Source organism: Epinephelus lanceolatus, chromosome 23 (genome assembly GCF_041903045.1).
Source record: "Epinephelus lanceolatus isolate andai-2023 chromosome 23, ASM4190304v1, whole genome shotgun sequence".
Classification (NCBI taxonomy): Eukaryota; Metazoa; Chordata; class Actinopteri; order Perciformes; family Serranidae; genus Epinephelus; species Epinephelus lanceolatus.
In genome coordinates, this window is record NC_135756.1 from 1,463,079 (window position 1) to 1,487,991 (window position 24,913).

At 43.8% G+C, this 24,913-nt stretch overlaps 1 protein-coding gene across 2 annotated transcripts; it reads right to left on the reverse strand.

Annotated features, from left to right (window-relative positions):
- Positions 1 to 338: 338 nt before the first annotated feature.
- LOC117249474 (NACHT, LRR and PYD domains-containing protein 3-like) lies at positions 339 to 23,743 on the reverse strand. 2 transcript variants are annotated; one of them, XM_033615151.2, is made up of 9 exons: positions 23,547 to 23,743; positions 18,587 to 18,725; positions 15,484 to 15,769; positions 14,191 to 14,280; positions 9,489 to 11,346; positions 9,225 to 9,398; positions 6,891 to 7,064; positions 6,708 to 6,754; positions 339 to 3,384 (listed from the first exon to the last, which is right to left on the reverse strand). In XM_033615151.2, exons 3-9 carry the CDS (start codon positions 15,758 to 15,760, stop codon positions 2,810 to 2,812), a joined length of 3,195 nt encoding a protein of 1,064 aa, XP_033471042.2. In that variant the 5' UTR covers positions 15,761 to 15,769; positions 18,587 to 18,725; positions 23,547 to 23,743; the 3' UTR covers positions 339 to 2,809. The 2 variants fall into 2 exon arrangements, with proteins under 2 accessions (XP_033471042.2, XP_078021603.1); XM_078165477.1 differs by lacking the exon at positions 18,587 to 18,725.
- Positions 23,744 to 24,913: the final 1,170 nt, after the last annotated feature.

Genomic DNA, 24,913 nt, shown 5'->3' on the forward strand with positions numbered 1-24,913 from the left:
GTGCACGAGGCTTTCACACACTTAATAAAGCTTTTTAAACCCGGTTAAAGGTTTACACGGACAAATAATCAGGTTTCTGCAGCTGACATCGAGCTGCATTAACCTGCTCTCCACGACCAGTGTCATGGACGCCTCCTCTTCCCACATTCTGGGGCTTAACTTCCAAAAAGAGGCGCTGAGTTTCAAGACCGTCATCACTTTGGTCCGTATGATGGATCTGTACTGAACAAGCAGCAGAGTTACACCTGATAGTTCAACATATTAAATCACAAAACATCACTTTATTATTATTATTTGATCTTACTGGAATATTAAAAACACAAGTGTTAAATAGAGGCTGAGTTGTTGGTTCTGCGTTTATTTATTTTAAGAGACAACAAAATTAGATCATGTAGAGTTGTCCCGCAGCCGCCAAAATCATTTGTGTTGTTATGTTTTTCATTCGTTCATTCATTTGTAACCACTCATCCATGGGTCACAGGAGGCCTCCTTCCTGACAAGCTATGCCACCATGGTTGGTACCAATGGATGCCTTAGGTAGTCTAGTTTTACAAGATACAACAACACGTCCTCACTGTGACCTCGTCACATGTCCACGTTTGGTCATGGACTTTCCACGTCCACATATGACGTCCAAGGTACCCTGGGTGTGTTGGTTGTTGACGTTCTGGGACGCCGTGTCAACTTCAGCCTGTTACATGCATTGTCTGTTTTCAAAATACACTTCTGTTTTCACAGGAAATGCACAGTTTGATACAGTTTCTTTCAAAATAAAAGCACTACGTCGGTACAACTTTTGTCCCGCTGCTTTTCCCCCTGACCCTGCCGGGCGCTATTAAACTATAACAGCAACTGGCCACGTATCATGCTGACGTTAAAGGACGCATTCTTTTGTTGGTTTCTGACGCCGGAAGTCACTGCCCAAGCACTGGATTTCGACAACTTCAGAGTGAGACCGTGCTAGATACAACGACCTTCACCAGTTTAAAAGACGAGTGTGCCACAGCCTCATGATGACAGTAATGTTGGCCTCCAACTATTTTTGCCAGGGGTGGCAGCAGGGGCAGCAGTATTATACAGGCAGGGTTCACCCTGGACAGGTCGTCAGACTATCACAGGGCTGACACACAGAGACAGACAACCATTCACTAAAGCCCCGCCTAACATTTGAAAATCACATTAAATATCTGTGTAAATCCTGCTTTTTTCACCTTAAGAACATCGCTAACCTCCGTCCCTCTCTCAGCCTCTCTGATGCAGAGAAACTAGTCCATACCTTTGTTGAAAAAGAAAGAAGGAATGAAGCGCTGCTTGGATAAACAAGGCTCTGACTCGACAGGTGCTCTTCAGTAAAGTAGGTGAATTGATATTGAACAAAAAACCAAGGAGGTCTTGCTGTTTGTAAAAAATGCAGACAACCAAGGAAAAAAGCTGAGGCGCTCCGTCTTCAGGTAAAAATATATAAAGTAACTTTTATTTGAGCAAAGGCAACAAGACAAACCTACGCGTATCGACCAAAGTCTTCTTCAGGGTCTGAGAAACAACTAATCAATCTCAATTATATACAGGCGAGATTGGCATTCTGTTTGACACAAATATGTAAACAGCAGAGGGCGCCAAAAGCGTAGGCAATATAGATGTGTCAAACAAAAAAAAAGGAAAAAAGGGGAACACCAGAAAAATCACTGTGATTTTTCTATTTTTACCTGAAGACGGAGCGCCTCAGCTTTTTTTCCTTGGTTGTCTGCATTTCTTACAAACAGCAAAACCTCCTTGGGTTTTTGTTCAATAGTCCATACCTTTGTCTCCTCCGGGCTCGATCATTGCAACGCCCCTCTAATGGGAATTCCTGGCAAAAGTCTGCAATAATTACAACTTATCCAGAACAGCGCTGCTAGGATCCTCCTGAAAGTCAGAAAACACAAACACATCACACCCGTACTCCGCACCCTTCACTGGCTCCCCATCTCCGCCAGAATCAAGTACTGTACAAACTTGCTCTCATCACCCATCAATGTATCCATTGAAATGCCCCGGATTATCTCTATGAATTACGCACCCAGCAAGCTTCAACCTGTAATCTACACTCCCAAAACCAATACCTTCTCCACCTCCCCAGAACCAAGCTCTGCACTATGGGAGACCGTGCCTTTTGTTCTGCTGCCCCTCGTCTCTGGAGCTCTCTACCCGGCCACCTCAGAGCCCCACAGACAGTGGATCCCTTTAAGGGAGGCTTAAAGACTCCTTTGTAAAGAAGCTTTTGTGCTGAAGCACTTTGAGATTTTTTTATAAATGAAAAGTGCTTTATAAATTAAATTTATTATTTATTATAGTTCAGTTCAGTTCAGTTCATAGTTTCTGTCTCCACAGTGAAAGTTGTGGATGGTACCAACAGAAGCGTTCCTTAGCGTCCCCATGTTTGGTCCCCCCTCTGTTGGGGTACCTAGCACACAGATCTGGTACTAAAAGAACTGAAATTGAAATCAATTGCCATTTTTTTTAAGCACGATGTCATGTCTCAATGTCCACTCATGGGGTTTATCTGAAGCTTTTAAACACATCACATGGTCTTCATCACTGGATGGAGTCTGGATTTGTTGACATCAGTATTTCATAGATGGTCTTTAACGAATACATTGTTGATGTGGCAGTCGACACATTAAAGCACTTGTCCAGAGAGTTCAGGGCACTATTACTGCTACTGTCCAGTTTTATTCATCACACCTGAACTTGTTAAAGACAACCAGGTCTCTCAGGTTACTGATGAATCATTGTTTGTGATTCTGAGTGAACCAGCGACTGTCTTCACTCAGCAGTGAGAGGAAAAGAAGCTGTCTTCTACCTTACATAAGGACACTGAGGAACCGAAGCATCCAGATCCGAAGCCGAACCCAAAGGCGGGGTAAAGAGGCTCGGTGAATGTGGAGTGGAAGGTGTAGAGGGGGATCAGTGCATCGGCCACTATGTAGAAGGACAGAGTGCCAGCAGGAAAGTCCAGAAACACGGCCACTCTGTTTGAAGCCTGACACGACAGGGGACTGATGGCTGTAGCTCTGTCTTCATGCCGGACGGAGAAACTGCCATCATCATCACAGAGCAGCATCCAGGAGAGATCATTCGCTCCCAGACATCCGTCAGCTCCCTCTCCTCTCCGTCTGAGTCCTCTGTACGTCACCGCTATGTAAACCCTGCCTTCCCACTCCACCTCCCAGTAACAGCGACCAGTCAGACCAGTGCCGCACAGCACCTGAAGCCAGCAGTCGAATCTCTCCAGGTGGCGATGATACAGCTGCTCTTCTTTGACCGTCGTCGCCTTCTGGTTGTCGTTGGACAGCTGGATGTTTCTGTGTGCCGTGTCCTGATCCAGTTTGAGTGGACAGACGTCTGACGGACAAAATAAAACAACAGTAGTTTCGTCGTCAACACACCTGATGTGAGCCTTTAAAGCAAAAGTTCAACTGTTTTGGAAAGGCACTTATTTGCTTTCTTAAATGAGGAGGTTGATACCACTAATGTGTGTATGGTCCATATGAAGCTACAGCCAGCAGCCTGTTAGCTTAGCTTAGCATACAGACTGTGAACAGGGTACAACAGCTAGCCTAGTCTGTCCAAAGATCAGAAAAAAGTCTTCCTACTGTATTCTAAAGCACACTATAATTAGTAAGAACAATATAATATCAATGTGCTTGTTTATTCTGTACAGAAACCAAAGCATAAAAACAACAGCTGGACTGGACCGTTTCCACGCCATGTTTTCAGCCAGTTTCTCGGCTCGGCTCGACTGACTAGGTGCCGTTCTGTTTTGGTTTTCAGTTGTCAGAAGTTGTGGATGGTACCTGATACTTTTTGGTACCATCTCAGTCCAAGTTCCATGCAAGCTGAACCTATTCTAGAAGGTGGATTGTCATGGGACATCCTGCCATTTTTCAATATATTCAAACTACCGTGACTCCGCAATTTATTTTTTTTATTATTGTTATTATTCACTTGACTTAGATTTTACCAAACAGCAGCCTGCAAAACAACACCATGGTCAACTGACATAGTGCAGACGTTTCTCTTATTGTCTGCAGATGAAATGATTCAGCACTTTGGTGTTCAACATCCAGTGTTTGTGTCACAATGAGGATGATGTCATGGCAGTTTCAGGCGGTGTCACAACCTGATCACCAGGAAAAAATGTTGGCATGGTATGTTTCTGCAAAGCAAAGAAATATTACGTTCGCATTTCAGGTTAGGTTTAGGGAACAAAAACCATGTGATAATGGTAGAAAAAGATCATTAAAATACCAGCTGTGGGGGCACTGTCCCGGCTGGAAAAACAGCAGCGAACACTACAAAACACCCACATTACATGCCAAAAAAACTCACAAAAAACTGTGACGGGTCACTAAATCACACCCACCTTCAGAGCTTAAAAACCTGCTGGAAAATCACTCAAACACACCCACACTTGGTGCCCAAAAACCTACTGGACAAACTGACACATCACTCATACCTACCCACATTTTGTGTCTAAAAACATAATAGAAAAACCGTAATGTGATGCTAAAATACACCCATGTTGCCTGTCTTAAGGCCCTGACACACCAAGACGACGGTCGGCCGTCGACCAAAGTCAGGCCGCCGGTGAGCGTCTGTCAGCCTAGTTTTTGTGGTGTGTCCCGCACCGTCGGCACTTCACTGAATAACAAACCGGAGCTAGCTGGGAGCGGCTAGCGGAGCGTTAGCCGCAGCGTGACCGGAGGGAAGCACAGCCAGTTAGCCTCCGCTAGTCTCTGAGCTAGCCCCGGCTCTCCGTTTGGATCCAAGCGGAGCACCGAGCCCTGGTTTGTTATTCAGGTTAAAGTGGGAAGAAGCAGCGGGTTTATCGGGCAGCTGAGTGAAGTGGAGCCTGCGGAGGAAACACCGGGACCGTCTGGATGTAATAGTCCGTGGAGGTGCTGCGGTGCTCGGCTGCACAGATAGGAAACCCCTCGGCTGACAGGATGTACCACTCTCTCACTCCGCTCTCTCTCACGCAGGTGCAGAACGTACGTGCTACTTGGCCGTCGGATGTAGTCCGTGTAGTGTGTTCAAATGCAACTGACACAGGGCGACGTGAGGCGACGTAGACGACGCAACAGTTGGCTTTCGTCACCGCTAGTTCTTTGATGTCGGTTTGGTGTGTCCGCACCTTTAAGACCCACTGGAAGGACAGTGAGGGTTTACTGAGACAAAAAAAAACTGCTAGAAAAACAACAACGGGACACTAAAAAATACTCACTTTTGGTAGCTAAAAAGCCACTGAAAATACAGTGATGGGTCACTAAAAAACACTAGTGTTGGGTGCACTTAACCCGATAGAGAATCACTGATGGGTTGCTAAAAAAAACACCCACATTTGGTGCCCTAAAACCTGTTCAAAAAACAGTGACAGGTCACTAAAACACACCCAAGTTTCATGCCTAAAAATCTGCTGGAAGACAGTGAATGATCGCTAAGAAACAACCAATGTAAGGTGCTGAAAAACCTGCTAGAAAAACAGTGACAGGTCACTAAAACACACTCAAGCTTCTTGTCTAAAAATCTGTTAGAAAACAGTGACAGATTGCTTAAAAACAAAATGTTTAGTGCCTAAAAATCCGCTAGAAAAACAGCAGTGGGTCGCTAAAACACCCGTGTTTAGTGCATAAAACCCACTAAAGAAACAGTGTTAAAAAGTGACCCGCCTTTGGTGCCTGACGAGCCACTGGAAAAACAACAATAGGTCACTAAAAAAAAACAGTGGTCTGCAGCCTGGCAGGCGCCTGGCCTAGGTGTAACACCATCCACCACCTCCTGATGACAGTCAGCTGATGTATAACGTCACTGTAGAAACGTTGATATTAAACATATGAAACATACATATGTATCACATTGGTGGTTTGCAGAAATGCACAATGCCAACAGTTTCTTCCAGTGACTGGGCTGGACATCAATATGATGATAAGCGAAAATTCCTGAGGGTTTATTATCTGCACTGGGGAAAAAAAAAAAAAAAACGAGAAAAGAACCTGGTACCAAAAGGAGTAAGAGTCGAGTCGAGCCGAACCATACAGTAGAGATGAGTTATGATTCTTAGGTTTATGGGTAAATATGCAGAACAATTGACATTCTGATGTTGAACATTATCACTACTACAAACCCCTGTGAGACTTTTAGCATGTTAGCATTTAGCTCACAGCACCACAGTGCCTCACAGAGCTGCTGGTGTTGATGTGAACACAAAGCTAATTTTAGAGGCGGCGTGATTGAAGACAATGTCAATGCAAAGACACGATTAGATGCAAATTCCTCCAGGGCGGCACAAACTGAAGATGTTTTAACTTGAGCCAAAAAATTTGCACGTATCCCAGATACGATTTATGAATTAGCTACAGAGACAAAAAGGACAAAGACTGGAGGGGAATATCAGAAGGAAGTGGAGTCTGTGCTGCACTTTAGCCTCAGTGGATTTGGCCAATTAGGAACTCTGTCATCTCATGTTGCTTTGAAAGGTTAGCACTCACATATCACAGTGCTGACTGACAGACCTCCTTTTATGGCTGACAGATGCTTTATAGCTTTGAATGGAATTGTTGATGAGCTCTCTACCCTTTTCTAATAAGTGCTTTGATTACATACTGTGAAATAACAAGTGAATGTGTGCTGTTGTGTTCTCACGCTCAGACTGGATGTAAACTTACATTTCCTCAGACCAGGTTTCAGTCTTTGCTCTCCGCGATGGTCGAGGCTAGAGGAGGAAACAAAGTCCGAATTATCACCTCTTCAATGTGGTATTTTCCATACACCTTCACTCACATCCCTCATTTAACACGATCCAACACTTTTTATAAGTGTGACAGAGGAATTGGTGGGTCATAGCCTACTTGAGAGTGTCCAGTCTCCAGTCTGGATCATGCAGTCCACCTGACAGCAGCTCCACTCCAGAGTCTCCTGGATGATTGTAGCTCAGGTCCAGTTCTTTCAGGTGGGAGGGGTTGGACTTCAGAGCAGAGGCCAGAAAAGCACAGCCGTCCTTTGTGATCATACAGCCTGACAGTCTACACACACACACACATACAAATACACACACATACAGTACATATAGTTGAGTAACCTTTGTATGAATGATCTGCATAATTCAGCACTGAAATTGACATATTGACATTTATTGGGAGGCACAGAAAATCCCTCCATGTGTCAGTCTAGAAAGCATGGACCACCCATGTATTTTACATCCATCCATTTTTAACTGCTTATCCAAAGCTGTGTCTCGGTGGCAGCAGGCTGAGAAAAGTATTCCAGACGTCCCTCTCCTCAGCAACGGTTTCCAGCTCCTCCTGGAGGACCCCGAGGTGTTCCCAGACCAGATGAGATCTATAATCCCTCCAGTGTGTTCTGGGTCTGCCCCGGGGCCTCCTACCAGCTGGACCAGGAGGATCCTGATCAGATGTTGAACCACCTCAACATGAAGGAGCAGCGGCTCTACTCCGAGTTCTCATTTCTCATTTCAAACTCATTTCAAACGCTTGTATCTGTGACCTCATTCTTTCAGTCACTACCCAGAGCTCATGACCATAGGTGAGGGTTGGGACGGATCTGGACCAGGAAATCAAAAGCACCGCCATCCGGCTAAGCTCTCCCTTCACCACGATAGACCAGCACAGCGCCCACATCACTGCAGAAGCTGCACCAAACCACCGATTCATCTCACGCTCCATTCTACCCTCACTGTGAACAAGACTCTGAGATACTTGAACTCCTTCTCTTGGGGCAGTAACTCACACCCAATCCCGACGGGGCAGTCCACCGGTTTCTGGCAGAGAACCATAACCTCGGACTTGGAGGTGCTGACTCGCATCATATTTTGTCGTCAGATTTTTTTTGACTGCTCTATTACAGTCGAAGTTCAATTACATTTTGTTAAGCAAGAACTTTACCTTCCCACCTCGAGTGAGAATGGCTCCCACAAGGAGTCCTAAGTTGCGTTATCATGCCGAAGACTGTTACATTGGATTTGTTTGTAACTGTGTAAGCAATACAGACACTGGGTGTCTCAGGCCTTGTTGAAACTGCCAGCCCAAATCCGTTTTTTGGCATATTTACTTTGGATCCAGACCGATTTTCGAAAGTCTGGAAAACACAAAAAACATATGAAATGCTGCGAACCGGATCCAAAGTACATTTGGAGGTGGTTTGTTTTCTGATTCCACTGGGATTTCTACAGATGCATTCCAGTCCAGATGCTCAGATCAGATTCTTTTGCGCTACTCGCAATGATGACATCAAATCCAGAGTGGGGGGGAAAGTCCGCTGGCACTTTGGGAAGCTTCTGTACAGGCAAAGCTGGAGGAGGCAAAGACCTCCACTTCTCATGCTCCTGCGTTAGAAAGCCACCTCCCCACTGTAATCATGTAGTTACTGACACCTGTGTCATTGCCACAGCAACCCACGCCGAGAGGCTGGTGATAACGTGATCTTAGAGAAATACATGAAATCACCACAAAGTCTGAAATAGGCATTCTGTGGTCATGGCACGGTTGGATTTAGGCGCCAAAACTAGTTAGTTAGGTTTAGAAAAAGATTGTGTTTTCAGTTACAATAAAATAAAATAACTACACTTGTCACATACAGCGCGTAAGTACGATGTAAAGTGATGTACGTACATCACATAACTGACATTTGGACATTGAGTTAAAAGAAGTTAACGTTGACTTTTCACATGAAAATGAAGAGCGTTCTCTCAAGTCAAAGTCCAGTGTGTGTGCTGAGTCCATCACCGGAGCTCCTCCCTGTGGGGGACCCTCTCGCTCTATGTACTACTTCTGGAGTTGTAAATTTAACCACCACCAAACGCGTGACAACACTGAATTAGGGAATTTGCTTGTCCACTATGTCAAAGGACCATAACTGACTTGCATTTGCTGTTTGTCCATGATGCCTGTATATAATTTCACCTCAACACATGCCACCACCACGTAATGCAAGGTCAAGAACTCGTGGTCATTTCACATTTTCCTGTGAGACCAGAGAGGTTGGTGATGTCTGGACACATAACTCCAATCAAATCACTTACAAATGACACTGTAGGCAGTCTGTCTTAGAGATCTGATTTGAGAAACAAATCTGATTTGCCTGCAGTCTGAACGTAACCTCAGTGGACATTAACCCTCATGTGAGCAGGGTTCTCACCCAAGATGAACAAATGAATGCATCCTTACCTGAGAGTTTGCAGGGAACAGTCTGGACTCCCCAGTCCTTCACAGAGAAGCTTCACTCCTGAATCTTGCAGGTCGTTGTCACTCAGGTCCAGCTCTCTCAGTTTAGAAGACTGCGAGCTGAGGACGGAGGCCAGAGCTCTGCAGCTGTCCTCTGACAATTTACAACCACTCAGCCTAAAGAAATAATAAGGTATATAAACAAATGAATGAACAGATAAAGCAACATTAGAAAGAGTTAAGGCATGTTGTTTCCTGTGCACATACAGAGATTTGTTGGAGGCTTTGACCACTGGCAGCAGCCTCAGTAGACCCTCCTCTGAAGCAGAGTATTTCTTCAGGTCAAACACCTCCAGCGCTTCTTCTGATGACAGTAAGATGAAGACCAGAGCTGACCAGAGAGCAGGAGAGAGGTTTTCTGTGGAAAGCCTTCCTGGTCGCAGGTATTGTTGGATCTCCTCCTCTAGAGAATCATCTCTCAGCTCATTCAGACAGTAGAACAGATTGATGCTCCTCTCTGGAGACGTATTCTCCCTGATCCTACTCTTGATGGACTGGATTGTGTCCTGGTTGGCCTGAGAGAACCCTTTTTTCATCTTCAACAGCCGCTTCAGGAGATCCTGATTGGTCTGCAGTGAGAGGCCCAGGAGAAACCGCAGGAACAAGTCCAGGTGCCCAGTTGGACTCTTCAAGGCTTTATCAAGTGCAATCTCGTGGACATCTGTCATGGGTTTTGTCTTGCAGAGCATAAACAGATATTCCGGCGTCAGCTTGGGCGCAGACAACACATTCTTGTTGTCGTTTATAAGTGACTTCACCACATAAAGGGCAGCCAGATACTCCTGAAGGCTCAGATGGACAAAGCTGAACATCTTCCCCTTGTCCTTATCCTTCTTCCACCTACGCTCTTCTTTAAAGACCTCTGTGAAAACTCCAGAGCACTCTGCAGCTTTCCGGATATTAATGCCGCTGTCTTTCAGGTCTGTCTCATAGAAGATCAGGTTGCCTTTCTCCAACTGATGAAAAGCTAGTTTTGCCAATGACTGGATGTACTGAATGCTCTTTTTTGGGCCACATCTCTCCTCTGTCTGGGTCATCTGATACACCAGGAACTCTGTGTACATCTCAGTCAGGGTTTTTGGCAGGTCTTCCTGCATCCTGGTCTTCAGGACATCCTTCAGAACTGTAGCAGTGATCCAGCAGAAGACTGGGATGTGGCACATGATGAAGAGACTTCGTGATGCCTTGATGTGGGAGATGATTCTGCTGGCCTGTGTTTCATCTGGGAATCTCTTCCTGAAGTACTCCACCTTCTGTGGATCAGTGAATCCTCTCACTTCTGTCATGCTGTCGACAAATTTTCGAGGGATCTGGTTGGCTGCTGCAGGCCGTGTCGTTACCCAGACACGGGCAGAGGGAAGCAGTCGTCCTTCGATGAGAGCTGTGAGCAGCACATCTACTGAGGTGGACTGTGTTACATCGAAGTCAGCGGGCAGCTGGTCACTGCGAGTGAAGTCCAGCTGAAGGCGGCTTTCATCCAGTCCATCAAACACAAACAGAAGTCTAAATTCACTCTTGTCAAAGTCACGGTTCCCTGATGCCTGTAGTTTGGTGAAGATGTTTGTAAGTTCCCTCTTTGGGATGTCTTTGGTTTCCCGGATACATGTGTGGATTAGCTCTGCCAGGAGAAACCTTTCTCCCTTCAGTAAATTCAGTTTACGGAAAGTGAAGTGAAATAAAAGGTGCACATCCTGGTTGGTTCTCCGCTCAGCCCAGTCCAACACAAACTTATGCACAAGGACTGTTTTGCCAATTCCTGCCACTCCAGTCGTGAGCATCGTTCTTATGGGTTTGTGGTTTCCGGTTGGGCTTTTGAATATGTGACTGGGTTGAATTGGTGTCTCCGTCTCTGCTACCCTCCGCTTTATTTGGATCTGCATGACCTCATGCTGTTTATTGATGTGTACATCGCCCCCGGCTGTGATGAACAGCTCTGTGAAGATGTCATCCAGACGCTGCTGGTCTATCCTGTCGGTCATTCCCTCTTGAACACACATGAACTCACTCTGGAGGTAATCTTGGAGTTTGCGCTGGTACAGTATGATCTGGTCTGAGGGCTCTGGGACTGAAAAGCACATCAAGTGAAAAAATCAGTACCAAGTTTTATAAGTAGGTCTGCATGGAGCCTTTATAGGGGTATGAATGGGAGTAGGGCTGTTGCTTTAACTATCTGGCTTATAACCCAGTTTGATCCATTGTCAGTACTTGGACACTCAGGTGTGGAGAACCAACCAAATGGCCAGAAAAATGTTCATATTGTGCATTTCTGCAAACCATGGGAATCTAACAGTCATACATTATTTTGTTGTAGATAGGTTGTAACATTCTCAAAAATGCTGTGGTTTAGGGTGGTTAGGCTTAGACAAAGAAACCACTTGGTTATGGTAAGTTCAAGTCAAGTCAAGTCAAATTTATTTATATAGCACATTTCATATGGCAAGCATAGCTCAATGTGCTTAAAACAAACACAACATACATATAAAACAAACACATAACAGCAAGGAGAAAACCACACACACACATCTAGTTAAAAGCTTGTGAAAAGAGATGTGTTTTTAACCTGCGTTTAAAGGTGGAAATTTATGTAATGAACCTGAGGTGTTGTGGTAAAGAATTCCAAAGAATTGGACCATAGTGACTGAAAGCACCATGAGCTGATCTAGAGTGTATTCTTGGGATAGTGAGAAGGCTTCTACTTCCAGATCGCAGGAGTCTGTCTGGTGTGTACTCAGCCAGCATGTCCTTGATATAAGGTGGAGCTACACCATTTATAGCTTTAAAAACAATAAGCAAAGTCTTAAAATCAATTCTTTGCTTCACAGGAAGCCAGTGAAGAGAAATTAAGATGGGAGTGATGTGCTCATATTTTTTTGGTCCTGGTTATTACTCTAGCTGCAGCATTCTGAACAAGTTGGAGCCTGTCAAGTGCTTGTTTTATTATTCCTGCTAAACGTGCATTACAATAGTCCAGCCTGCTTGAGATAAAAGCATGCACCAACTTTTCAGCATCTGAGAGGGATATAAATGATCTAACTTTAGTGATGTTTGTAAGATGATAGAATGCAGTTTTGGATGTGGAGGAAATATGCTTCTGGAAATAAGGATCAGAGTCTATAATAACACCTAGGTTCTTGACATGCTCACTGGGTTTAACAGAAAGAGGAGTCAGTAGGGAACTAATATGCTGCGTTAAAGCTTTTGGACCAACAAGAAGGATTTCCGTTTTATCATCATTGAGTTGTAAGAAATTTTTTGTCATCCAGTGCCTAACCTCATTAATGCCCTGGATGAGATCATTTACAGCACTAAGATGATTACCAGAGACAGATATATATAGCTGGGTGTCATCAGCATATGAATGATATGATTCATATGATATTGACGGATTATGGAACCAAGTGGGAGCATGTATAAGTTAAAAAGAAGAGGGCCAAGGACAGACCCCTGGGGCACTCCATATAAAACATTGACCTCATCTGAAAGACAATCTCTAATTGAAACAGAAAAAGATCTACCTCTAAGGTAGGAAGAAAGCCACTGTAGAACAGTGCCTTTAAAACCAATATAATTTTCGAGGCAACTAAGCAAAATAGCATGGTCAACTGTGTCAAAAGCGGCACTGAGATCAAGCAGGATAAGGACAGAGACTTTATGATTATCAGAATTAATTTTGAGATTGTTAACTACACGGACAAGGGCTGTTTCAGTACTGTGATTAATTCTAAAACCGGACTGGTAAAGGTCAAACAAATTATTATCTGATAGATGATCATACAACTGCTGATAAACAACCTTTTCTAGAATTTTCCCCAGGAATGGAAGATTAGAAATAGGCCTATAGTTGGCAGTAACAAACAGATTAAGGTTGCTCTTTTTTAACAGGGGAGTAACAATGGCATGTTTGAGCTCAGTTCAAATAAACACAAGAAGTTTGTGCTCTAGAGAAAGGATCAGCATTCAGTGAATCACCACCTAAGCCCTATGATAAGCTGTTATGGCAAGGCTTAACTATACAGACCAGTGAGCAGTGATAACTAGCATGTCTTTGAGGTCATCAGGTGGGAACCTCCTTTCAATAGTGTTTCGTCTAGTTGGTCCCACGACACCTCCAGGAGGCTAGACAGTGATCTCTGGCATCCCAGAGACACTCCCCTAATGCCAGGTCTCACTGCTCCCCACACCAACCCAACAACCTCCTTTACCTTACTTACACATGGCTTTCTCAGCCCAAACAGCACCGCCACCTTCAACAAACCCAGGCTCCGTACATGCGAGCTCCAGGTAGAGACAGTGCTGATACTACCTTTCCTAGCACATTCACCACACTCTATTTCACACGCTACATATCATAACTCCAATATAAGCTAAAGTTAAAGGAGATAGAAAAGATAAACTCACAGGCTTTCTCAGCCCAAACAGCACTGCCACCTTCAACAAACCCAGGCTCAGTTTATGCGAGCTCCAGGTAGAGACAGTGCCGATACTACCTTTCCTAGCACAAAGTTAAAGGAGATAGATAAACTCACAGAATCAGCAAACACACTCACAAACAAAAGGGATTCAAATAGGCCACTGCCACACTTAAATAACCTTCTTCTTCCTGGATTTTCTCCTGAGAGGACTGATTGGTGGATTGCTCCACCTGAATGAAAAGATCATGTGTTGGCTTAAAACATTTAGTGAGACAACATCCACTGGAAAAGCACGGACAAGTTAGTGAAAACCACCCGGGTTCGGTGGTTCAAACACTGCTGGAAAACACCTCAATACATCACTTTAGAAGTGCCAATATGAAACATACCAATGTAATGTATTTGTGGTTTGCAGAAATGTACAATACCGACATTGACATCTATCGACCAGGCTGGTAGAACGATTCAGTCCTCTGCCACAAAAAGAACAGCTTTACCTTTATGTTGACTGCTGGCGCGAGGTCGAGGACGAGGAGAAGCCTGTGGTGGAGTGTGGGAAGCTCCTGTGTCCTCTGTCGTCTCCCCAGCTGCAATGATTAATCAGTTAGTTGTCAGCTATGAAATTAATTGCTTATATGATATTTGATGAATCAGTTTAAGTATTTTTTAAGAAATTCAAGTGAAAATTTTCTGATTTCTTTTGTCCTCTGGGACATTAAACTGAATATCTTTGGGTTTTAAAATAACATTTGAGGACGTCATCTTGGGCTCCAGGAAACACTGATCACACACTGATGATTGCAGACTAACTGGTCTTGGATTGAGGGTTGATTTTTTCTGTGGACAAATTGATCCTCATGTTGTGCAGGCGCTTGTATTCTGATGTGGGTGCCGTCTATCACCCCGCACACTCCTGGGACGCCAGCACACTGATGACTTGTGTACATGAGATACCTCGCCAGTAACTGATGGAAAGGTTACATTGCATAAAACCTCAGAGCGATCATTAATTGTAACGGGGCTGGAAGAGCGCAGCTTCGGAAATTTGACTAATTCAACTCAAGGCGTTGAGACAAATCATAAACTGACCTCTGGTCACATATATAGTGCAAAATCAATGAGTCATCATTAAGGGTGTCCATCAGGTTCTCCTGGTCCTGGAACAGTCTTCTCAGGACACGTTCATTTTCCTCATTTATCACCATAAACTCAGACATGTTGGGGTTGAGATACAGTCAGATGTACCTTATGTTTTTTTTCTTTACTTGCTGGGGTCCTCTGCGCAACAGTTTGACGGACTTTAAGCAATTCCTTCAGTAATGTTTTGTGCAACCGGCCCCCAGTTTTCTCAAGTGTTGACACAGCGCTATAGAGAAAGGTCTGGCTACGTGACACTAGTAACAGATAGACACGTCAAGTTTGCAACTAATAGCTGATATTATAAAATGATTTCCCTGGTCTTGTTGATGAAGTTAATGGATTTATCTGGTAAAAAGAGCTTTATCTGATACATGTTTTGAAGCCGTATTAAAGTCACTGTCATACTCCAGTGTAGCAACACTCTTTCTCCTGTAAATTGGTGTGACGAATGGATGAAGCTGTTTACCACGTTGTTTTCATCCTTTGAATCTCTGGCAGACTGGGTGGCACATTGCGGCCTTTCACAATTAGAAAATCAATTCGACCATCTGGTTAGTTTCTGTAGATTGTTTGTATAAATTATCTTTCAGTAAATTAACTGTTAAACATGTGCTGTATATGTTTACATATGTAGTCTCTCCATAGCTTACCTTTCAGTTCTGAGCTTCTCTCTGACAGCTCCTGCGCCAGATCATTCCTGCCCATCCTCCCTAAAATCTTCTCAGCCACCTCCACAGCCTGTCGGTTGTATTTCTGCACCATCACATTCACAGTGTCATGCCTGTCGGCGCCCTCTAGCTGAAATTTTGGGATTGGGGAGAAGCCATCTTGGACATCAGGCAGCCGCTGGTGAAAATGGAAAGATTTGAGCTCATCTTTTCCCAACTCTTCCAGTGTCTTCAAAAGCAGCTCTTGAACCGTCGCCATCGCTGCACCCTGATGACATCAGACCAAAGTGTCAACTCAAAAGACGTTCATGCAGTTTCCTCAGTGGGTTCATTACAGTTTCATCTCTTGGTATCATTGTGTGCACACGTCTTTTTATCGGCGCAAGGACCCTAAATGAATTGTCTTTCTGAGACACTAAAGGTGCTGGAAAACTCACAAAACTTTGCACGTGCCTCAGATGTGATGAGATTTTATGGGTCTCATGATCCCATGTGACAAAATGGCTCAGTAGTGTACCCCCACAAAATTCGACCTAGGAACCCTCACTTGATGTTTCACTTTGATGGGAGGGACACGTAACATCCCAGGACTTGAAAAAGGCCTCTTGGAGCCAAACCCTAAACCCAACAGGAAGTCAGCCATTTTGAATTTACTTTGCAATTTTTAGGACAATTTTTAATCATTTCCAGGAAATATGCTTTAACAAACTCCTCCTAGAGATTCTCCAGGTTGAAATTTTGACATTACCATCTAAAGATTTTGTCAAACTGAGTTTCTGCAGCGGTGCCAATACTGAGTGATAGTTGTAGCAACACTTACAAAAATTCAATAATGTATTTTGAAAACAGACAATGCATGTAACAGGCTGAAGTTGACACGGCGTCCCAGAACGTCAACAACCAACACACCCAGGGTACCTTGGACGTCATATGTGGACGTGGAAAGTCCATGACCAAACGTGGACATGTGACGAGGTCACAGTGAGGATGTGTTGGCATGAGCAGTGCTGGTCAGGTGCGACGTCTCGCCATGACGTGCAGGTTTCAGCAAAAATAGTTTTTATAATTATATTGACATCATACTACTTTTCTGTACAGCTTCAACGTCTGTATCTGTTGCAGACATAAAAAATATGAGGATTTATATTTATTACATACTTCCTGTGCTTGTTTCAAAATAAAAGCCCTCTGACAACATTTCGGTGGTCAGAATTGCTGCATTTGTTAAATCCAAAGTGATTTATTGTGAAATACTTGCAGGACCATGTTGATGACACCGCAGCAGCTGCATGGCTCTGTAACTGAGCAGAGTTTTGCTTTTAATTGTGTAAATACAGTAGTTATAGCAGCAGCAACGCTGTCAATGTGAGCACGGCACATGAGTGAGCCACAGCAGTTCGGCAAGTTAGTCGCCACACACTGCTCCTGCAGGCCGTGTGGAGTGTGGCCCGGGGCGGGCATTGTCCGACGGTCATGGAAATAAACAGCCAGCACCATGATGCGCAGTGAGGTGCGGTGACCCGTTTATTTGTAATCTTTTGATATTCACTTTGTTCATATCATATTATTATATTTGATGTGCCTAGTCTGTAGGATCATTTAGGTTGAGAAAGTTCACTTTAATTTAGAATAGAAACATTTTTTTCTTATTCTTTATGGCTCAAACATCATCCAGACACCACTTTGAATTTCTATCACATAGAATAAAGTACAACATTTGAAGCCTTAATTCCTGCAGATATGATGATGATGATGATGATGATAAACACTTGTTGTGTGCTGCTAAACAAATGCAATGCAGGATAGATAAAAATAAGTAAATAACAGAGAGTGAGTCATAATGTGTCACATAAAGTATAGAGTACAATCTAATTCACATTGCTGCCGGCAGTATTAATGCAACACGTCCCCTGACGCATGTGGGGTTTTTTGTTAGACAGTCTAGATGTGATTTCCCAGCAGTGTCATAAACCTGACAGAGCAGTGGACTTTTGTGCAGCGGGTTAAAGGTCCGAGGCTCACCTGTGCTGCTGATAAGGATTTATGTAATGAATTACGTCATTAATTACTTGAATACGTCAAACAAATTCTGATTATATTTATCAGGGAATAGTCATCCTGTCATTTTCCCCTGAAGGTACCAACACAGTCGGCATTATACGTTTCTGCAAACCATACATACGTTACATTGGTACATTTTTATGTAGCGGATACGTTAAAACTTCAACAACACTGTGGTTAATGTGTGGGTAGGTTTTGGAACAAAAACCACATGGTTATGGTTTGGAAAAGATCCTGTTTTAACCTAGAATACCCAGTTTTGGTGCCTCAGTCCCCGCTGTAAATACAGTGATGTCTCCAAAATGTACAGATGTAACATGTCCATGGTTTGCAGCAGAAACGTACGATGCCAACCCAGCTGCCACCGACGTCTTTCCACTTTGAAGTTTGGTTTAATTTAGGTTGTTACATTGAGTGAGCAAAATTTAATGTCAGGACGTCTAATGCCAAAATTAGTTGATGTAGAATACTGACAACAGATGACGTTGAGATTTTGTTGGTTTTAAGTGGTGCTGTTAAGTAATCGAAATCCAACGTCTCACGCCAACGTCATCGTAAAAGCAGACATTTAGTCACAAGGTACGGAGACCAAAACACAACGTTTGCAAAACGTCATAATGTTAATATCGGCACAACGTGAAATTCTGACAACATTTAAAATACCAACCCGATTTTCATTCCAACCACAATGTAATGTCCAGCGCCTTCTCATCATCATCCTCACTGTGACCTCGTCACATGTCCATGTTTGGTCATGGACTTTCCACGTCCACATATGGCATCCAAGGTACCCTGGGTGCATCGGTTGTTAACTTTCGTTGTTTACCCGCCATGTGTCCTCCTGACGCCCCCGGCCACGTATCATGCCAACATGACAGGACGGCTTTTTTCGTCTGTGTCCGACGCTGGCAGTCCCTGGCCAAGCGCAAGTTTGCAATGACTTTGGAGTGAGACTGGGTTGGTCTTTTTGACAGCAGGGAACATTTTCTCCTGCGGCCTGATCTGATATTACACCAGTATTTACCTGTGTGATGTGGGCTGTGTGGGGGGAGGTGTGTCACCAGGTGTGTTAAGGTGAGCCGGTCTGACTCAGACGTCACGTTCCCCGTTCATCCCAGCAGGAAGTTCCTGTAGTGCCGCTGCCAGATGAAATGCACACAGACCTGGACATAAAAAATTTAAATGAGTAACAAATGTATTATAAAGTCTACCAGGCAGTCTCCACTGCACTGTTAAAATCTGTCATGTCTGAAACATGTTCAGTGTATTCGTCTCCTTGAAATGTGAAGATGAGGAACTCAGCTGTGGGTAACCATAGCAACAAGTCTGTCTCTTCATGGCTTCAGTGCCGGTAACGGACAGTAATGAACTTCTTTACAGGAGTTGTTCTGTAATTGTGTTTTACAAGATAATTACTCTGTGTAGTGATGCAGAGGATTACTGTAATTACTGAGTCACATCATCAAACTGTTAAACGCTCGTGTGTCAGCTGGTGATGAGTCTAATTCAGCCTCCGGGTGTCGATGGTTATTTTGTTTAGAGTCTTAGGATCACTGATAGGAGAAGATCTTGAGAGTAAAGGCTCAGCAGTAGCTTACGGATACAGATGAAACAGAGCAGGACCACCACAGATGGTGGAGGCAGTGTTGTGTAGTTCAAGTGAGATATGAACGTAGGAGACAAACAAATCGGTAATACATTGAAAAGAATTCTCCATCTACATGTGGGGATGTATTTAATGGCCACACAGACATTTACGACGCTGCCTCCGATTGAAAGGTACAATATAATGACCTCCTTCACCGTCGTCTTGTTTGTTGTTGTGTGAAACTTTTGATGCCTAAAAGGGACATATATATTTTCGTACATAAAGGAAGTGAAACTGAACCTTAAAGTGGAAATATTATGAGAAAAAGTCAAAACAATCAAAACAGTCCAGTGGCCAGAGGAAGATGTTGGCAGCGTACGTCTCTGCAAAACACAAATACAAGACATTTTTTTGTATATTTCATATGTATCATATCAGTGTTTTTTAATCTGACGTAGTATCTGAGCTGGCTGTGTCATCAGGAGGTGGAGGGGATGGTGGATGGAGTGGAGAGACGCCTGCCAAGCTGCAGACCATGGTTCAAAACCAACTACAAAACTGTTTGATCTTCAGTGAGACGTTGTGTTTCCAGCAGCGTTTTAGGCACCATCTGTGGGTGTTTTGCATTAAACTGTTCCTGTTTTTCCAGCAGGGATTGTGCCACTAAAAATTGTGTCTTTTGAACCACAACATGATCTTTTGCAACCATAACTTAGTGTTTTTGTGCCTGAACCTGACGACACATTTACGGCATGATTGTTGAAACTAGGGCTGTGTCTGAATCAGGATTATGTCAGCTGAATCAGATTTGGCTGTTCAATACGAATTTTCAACTATTTGTTTCTTTTCTCCACACAGAGTTTGAACAGGACTCAGTTCAGTGTGACAGCGACATTCTCAAAATACAGTAACTGATCTAACTACGCTAACGGGTCAGAAATGTGCACCAACTGTTTTTTCCAACATTAGATATCAAACAAAAGCCAGAGACAGTTTTGTATTAAGGTCCCGTTTATACAACAACGATTTCAACTGAAAACACTAAACTTTGGTTGCGTTTTGGCCGATCGTTTACACCACAGCGGCGTTTTGGGTGCCTGAAAATGCAACGTTTTGAAAACGGGTTCCAGAGTGCAATTTTTTGGAAACGGCAGCGTCTCCGTTGTCATGTAAACTTGCAATATGCAGTTCCTCTGAAAACTGAGACTTTCTGCACATGCTCATTACGGTTCCAGTCACTAGGCATGCGCGACAAAGTCGACCGTCACAACAACAATGCTGAGCTCTGTTTGTGCTGCTCACCCTGTTGATTTTATCAACGCTTCTCCAGCGAAGTGTAGATTTACTGTAGCAACTCCACCTCGTCGTCCGTCCAGACAAAGTTATCTGTGCATGCTTTCACCATTGTGTCTTCTTTGTTTTGGTTTGTAATCAGCGTGTTGTAGAGGAAGGCGCTTCAGTGTAGGCGCATGGCGTCATGCTGTGGTGTTGCTTTGCAAATTTACACTGCCACCCTTTGGCCTGGCGTGCATACTACAGCGTTTCCAGTAGATTTTGCGGCTCCGTGTGAACGGGGATCGTTTCAATAACGTTGTCATATAAACACAGAAGTTTTCTAAAACGCAAAGGACAGACTTTTTCATTTTTAGAGAAACAGTTGTCGTCTAAACAGGACCTAAGAATCTGTGAGTTGCAGTTTCACCACTTCTGAGCAAAAGGCAGAAGGTATCATGATTTCAGAGCCTTATGGGCCAAAGCCTCTTTTTCTCCAGGCAGCTGCCTCTGTGTCTGCAGCTGCCTGTATCGAAGAGCAGTGTGAAAGTGAAGAGTGCTTATGTTGTGTTCGCACCAGGTGCAAATGAAACAATTTGTGCAAATTAATTACATTTAAAATCAATGTAAAGACTGGATTAGACGCGAATTCCCATCAGGCGGAGTGATGGACACAATGGACGAGACGGGAATGATGCAAAACACACGAATGAGTGCGATTTTGTGTCATATGCTCATTCGCGAGAGCTTCTCCGAGAGTCCCTGTCCTCCGGGGACATATGACCCCAAGGACATACCAGAGGAAGTTCACTCATCGATTCAGCGAGTTCACATGTGTATGACACAAGTTATTCAGGCATTTGAAGCGAGTCAACACAGCGCAAAACTCGCGTGACGTGAAAATCTGCATCACATTTGGTGTGAACACAACATCACTGTGCAGCCAGATCAGGGGACCAAAGTGTCCCCAGGAGTCCACAGCACACTGACTGACAAAGAAAGAAAGAAATATACTGCTCAACTTAAAGCAGAGTCAACTGAGTGTTCTCTGACTGATGGTTCGAATCTATGATTTTCAGAGAAGCTAAAGTTTCAGTGTGCACGCTACATAATAACATGAACATGTATCGTGTTCTGTGGTTTGCAGAAACATATGATACAAACATTTTCTCTGCTAAATGGGTTGTTTGAAAAGTTGTAACTGTGATTAAAGTCATAATGTTAGAAGGATTAGTCATCGTCTCATGGAAGATGTGGTCTGGGAGTTCCCACAGGTTGTAGTTCCTGGAAGCAAAGTCTCAGAGATGCTCAGAGGAAGTCTGGATGATAGTTTTATGGTTTATAAGAAGGACAGAGGGGGGAGGGATTCCTTTCCTGTTGACATATTACTCATTGGTTTTCTCTGTGGCCTCACAAACTACTGACCCAACCCAAAGATACCAAATATTTGACTAAATTTCGGGGGAAATGTGTCTTAAATGATTCAAAAGACAGCAAGGATATTTCCATTTAATGGAAAAGTATAGCCATAAACAATCTGTCACTTCCTGTAAATATCATTTAGCTTTAATGTCAGCTGAAACAAGATGATGTCACATTGTGTTGTACTGGTCACTTTATCTTTACTCCTTAATGTGGAACGCTGAAGAGCTCTAAACATCTATCTTGACATTATTATTAATGAGTCACATTTGTTCATCTTAACAGGTAAAAATGTAACGCCTTAACGTGTCAAATGCGTGTTAAGACGACATCTCCTGTTAACTTGTACATTTATGGCGTCTTACATAGACCGCGGAACCGGGGGGGCCAGGGGGGCCATGGCCCGGGTAACTTTTGTACTCTGACATAGAGGGCTGCATTTATATCGCGGGACGCAGTCGCTATGTCACAAAGGGGCGGATGTGTTGACGCCAACCAATGGCATAGAAGCTTTGATGTTCTGAACATCTTAAGACCATAGACTGTATAAAAATATGGACGTAGTCATCGTGACGTCACCCACTGGTGTCGTCACCATCTTGGCAGTGCCTGACTCCGCCCAACTCCCAGCCAATCAAAAATGGGCAAAGAGGCGGGCCAAATGAAGCCTGGTTGGTTAAACACGCCCACCTCGCTCGAAACTGCTAAGTTAGCTAAGGCTAACAAGCTACGTTAGTTTGGCTAGCCCTGTGGTGTTGGCTGCTCCCGCTTGGTGCCAGCTCCCTCACGAAACAAAACATCCAAAAGGCACAAACACAGCCGAGAGGTCAGGTTCAGTGACTTGCCTAGCAGACAGACAGCGGCTAGTTAGCCACCCATGATGGCGCCACCTGTCACTCAAAGTGACCACACCCTTAATTATGCGCAACTTTAGGCCTTAATAAAAATTTAAACGGATGAGTTATAAAAAAATGTCACCCCCCGTACAGTTGTCATGAGAGGGTAAATTAGCTACAGAGACCAAAACTGTTTTTTGTACCAGGCTGTAGACATGTTTATTTAACGTGGGGGTCTGTGGGGATTGACTCACTCTTGGAGCCAGCCTCAAGTGGCCATTCAAAGAACTGCAGTTTTTGGCACTTCCGCATTGGCTTCACTCGTCATCCCTGGAGGTTGCCGCTTGCTTAAGACGTCATAAATGTTCTCGTTAACAGGACATTTGCTGTCATCTTAACGCACATTTGACATGACATTATATTTTTACCTGTTAAGACGAACAAATTTGAAATATCAATACGAATATCAAAATAGACACTCAGAGCCCTTCCATGTTCAGTAACTTCATCGGATGTTTTCCCGTTGAGGTTTTGATTTGATATAAGGGCAGGTGAGCGTGATATATACGTATGTATATAATATATAGTCGTAATTTTGTCATCGGTTGTAATATGTGATTAGCATCTCAAAGTTTTCCAGTAAGTTAAAGTCCACAGTATCTGGGGTCGCTGATATACTTTGAGCACTGACCTGTTGGTTTCAGTGCAGTTTTAACACCTACCAGCTGATGACATGAATTAGATTAAACACTCATGATGTCATAGACGAACAACTGCCAGAATAATGTGGTCACCAGTCGTAGATACAGGGACACAAATACACAAACATGATGAACAGAAAATAAGAAAACAAAGACTTTACTTACTCTAATTATTCCCAAGACAGTCAGTGATCCCAGCAGGTACAGTTTGTCCCGACAACAACAACAACCAGTAGCTAAAGTTTATGAGACAGGCTGCTTCAGACGAGGTGACATTCTTGATTAAGCACCCAGCAGGACAGACGATATGTTTTCCTTCTGTAGTAACGGAGAGTCTGAGCAGAGTTTTACTGTGCGTCTATAAAAGCTGTGACAGTAAACCACCAGTCAAAGTCCTCAGTGCGCGTGCCAGTAATCTGTCAGAGGAAAGTCCTCCGAGCTGCTTTAAACTGAAACTACATGACATCAGAGCCCTGCGGGGAACTACAGGAGGCCGGAGACACCACAGGGTCACTGATCGATGTTGATCTGATTCACTTTCAACAGACGCTGCAAATATTACATCAATCTGTCTTCCACACTTTCATCATCCCCCCTTCATACACTCATTATTAAATCATGAAACTCTCGTCCTTATTCACCCTCCTTAAACCAGCTCGAACCAAATACTCCTCCGACCACACGGAGACAGATTTGTGTCGATATTATTAATGTGAGCAGATCAATAACACGTGTGCTAATGTGTTTAAACTGTTAATACACAAAACAACTTCCACAAATACATAAATAAGATTTGAAAACTCACAAAAAGCTTTTTGCAAATAAAATAATGGATCAACAATTATATGGAGATAAATGTATGTCAATTAGCCGTGTTTCCCAGTTTTAGAGCGATCTGAAGACTTAAGAGCACAGTTAAGAACGTCTTAGCTAAGAAGGGTCGCTAAGATACTAAGAATGTTTGCCACATGCGTTCTTAATGCCCTTCTCAGGGTCGCTCTAAAGATCGCTCTTTAAGAAGCTCTTAACAGGAGCTGGACACTACCGCAGTGCTGAAACTAAATCAATGGATGTCAGGCACATCGATCAGTCACCACTTCATCAGCCATAAGTCACACACAGCGCTGCTACCTAACGCACTAACTCCCTGCTGCTCGTGTGTATGTGTGTTCTAATAATTCTAATGAAAAACTAAGACGATAAATATTTGTTAATGACCTATTGTCATGATGAAAACTAGACTAGGACTAAATAAGAAGTAGTCTTGGTAAGAGAACCATGAGGACATGTTTTATATTTAAACAACAGAACACAGACGCCTTGCTGAGGCCGGTGCCGTCTCCCACCACCTCCAGGAAGCTCCCCACTGCGTAAAAACGCAGCGCAGCCAGGCACTGCACCTCCGGGCTGAGGGCCACATTGCACCGGGTTGCCCTCCGGATGTGTGGAGACACTAGTTGATGAGGCGTTGTATCTCAGCCGCTACTTCATTTGGACAGCCCGGTCTGACAGCACGTCCAGTGGGCTGAAGT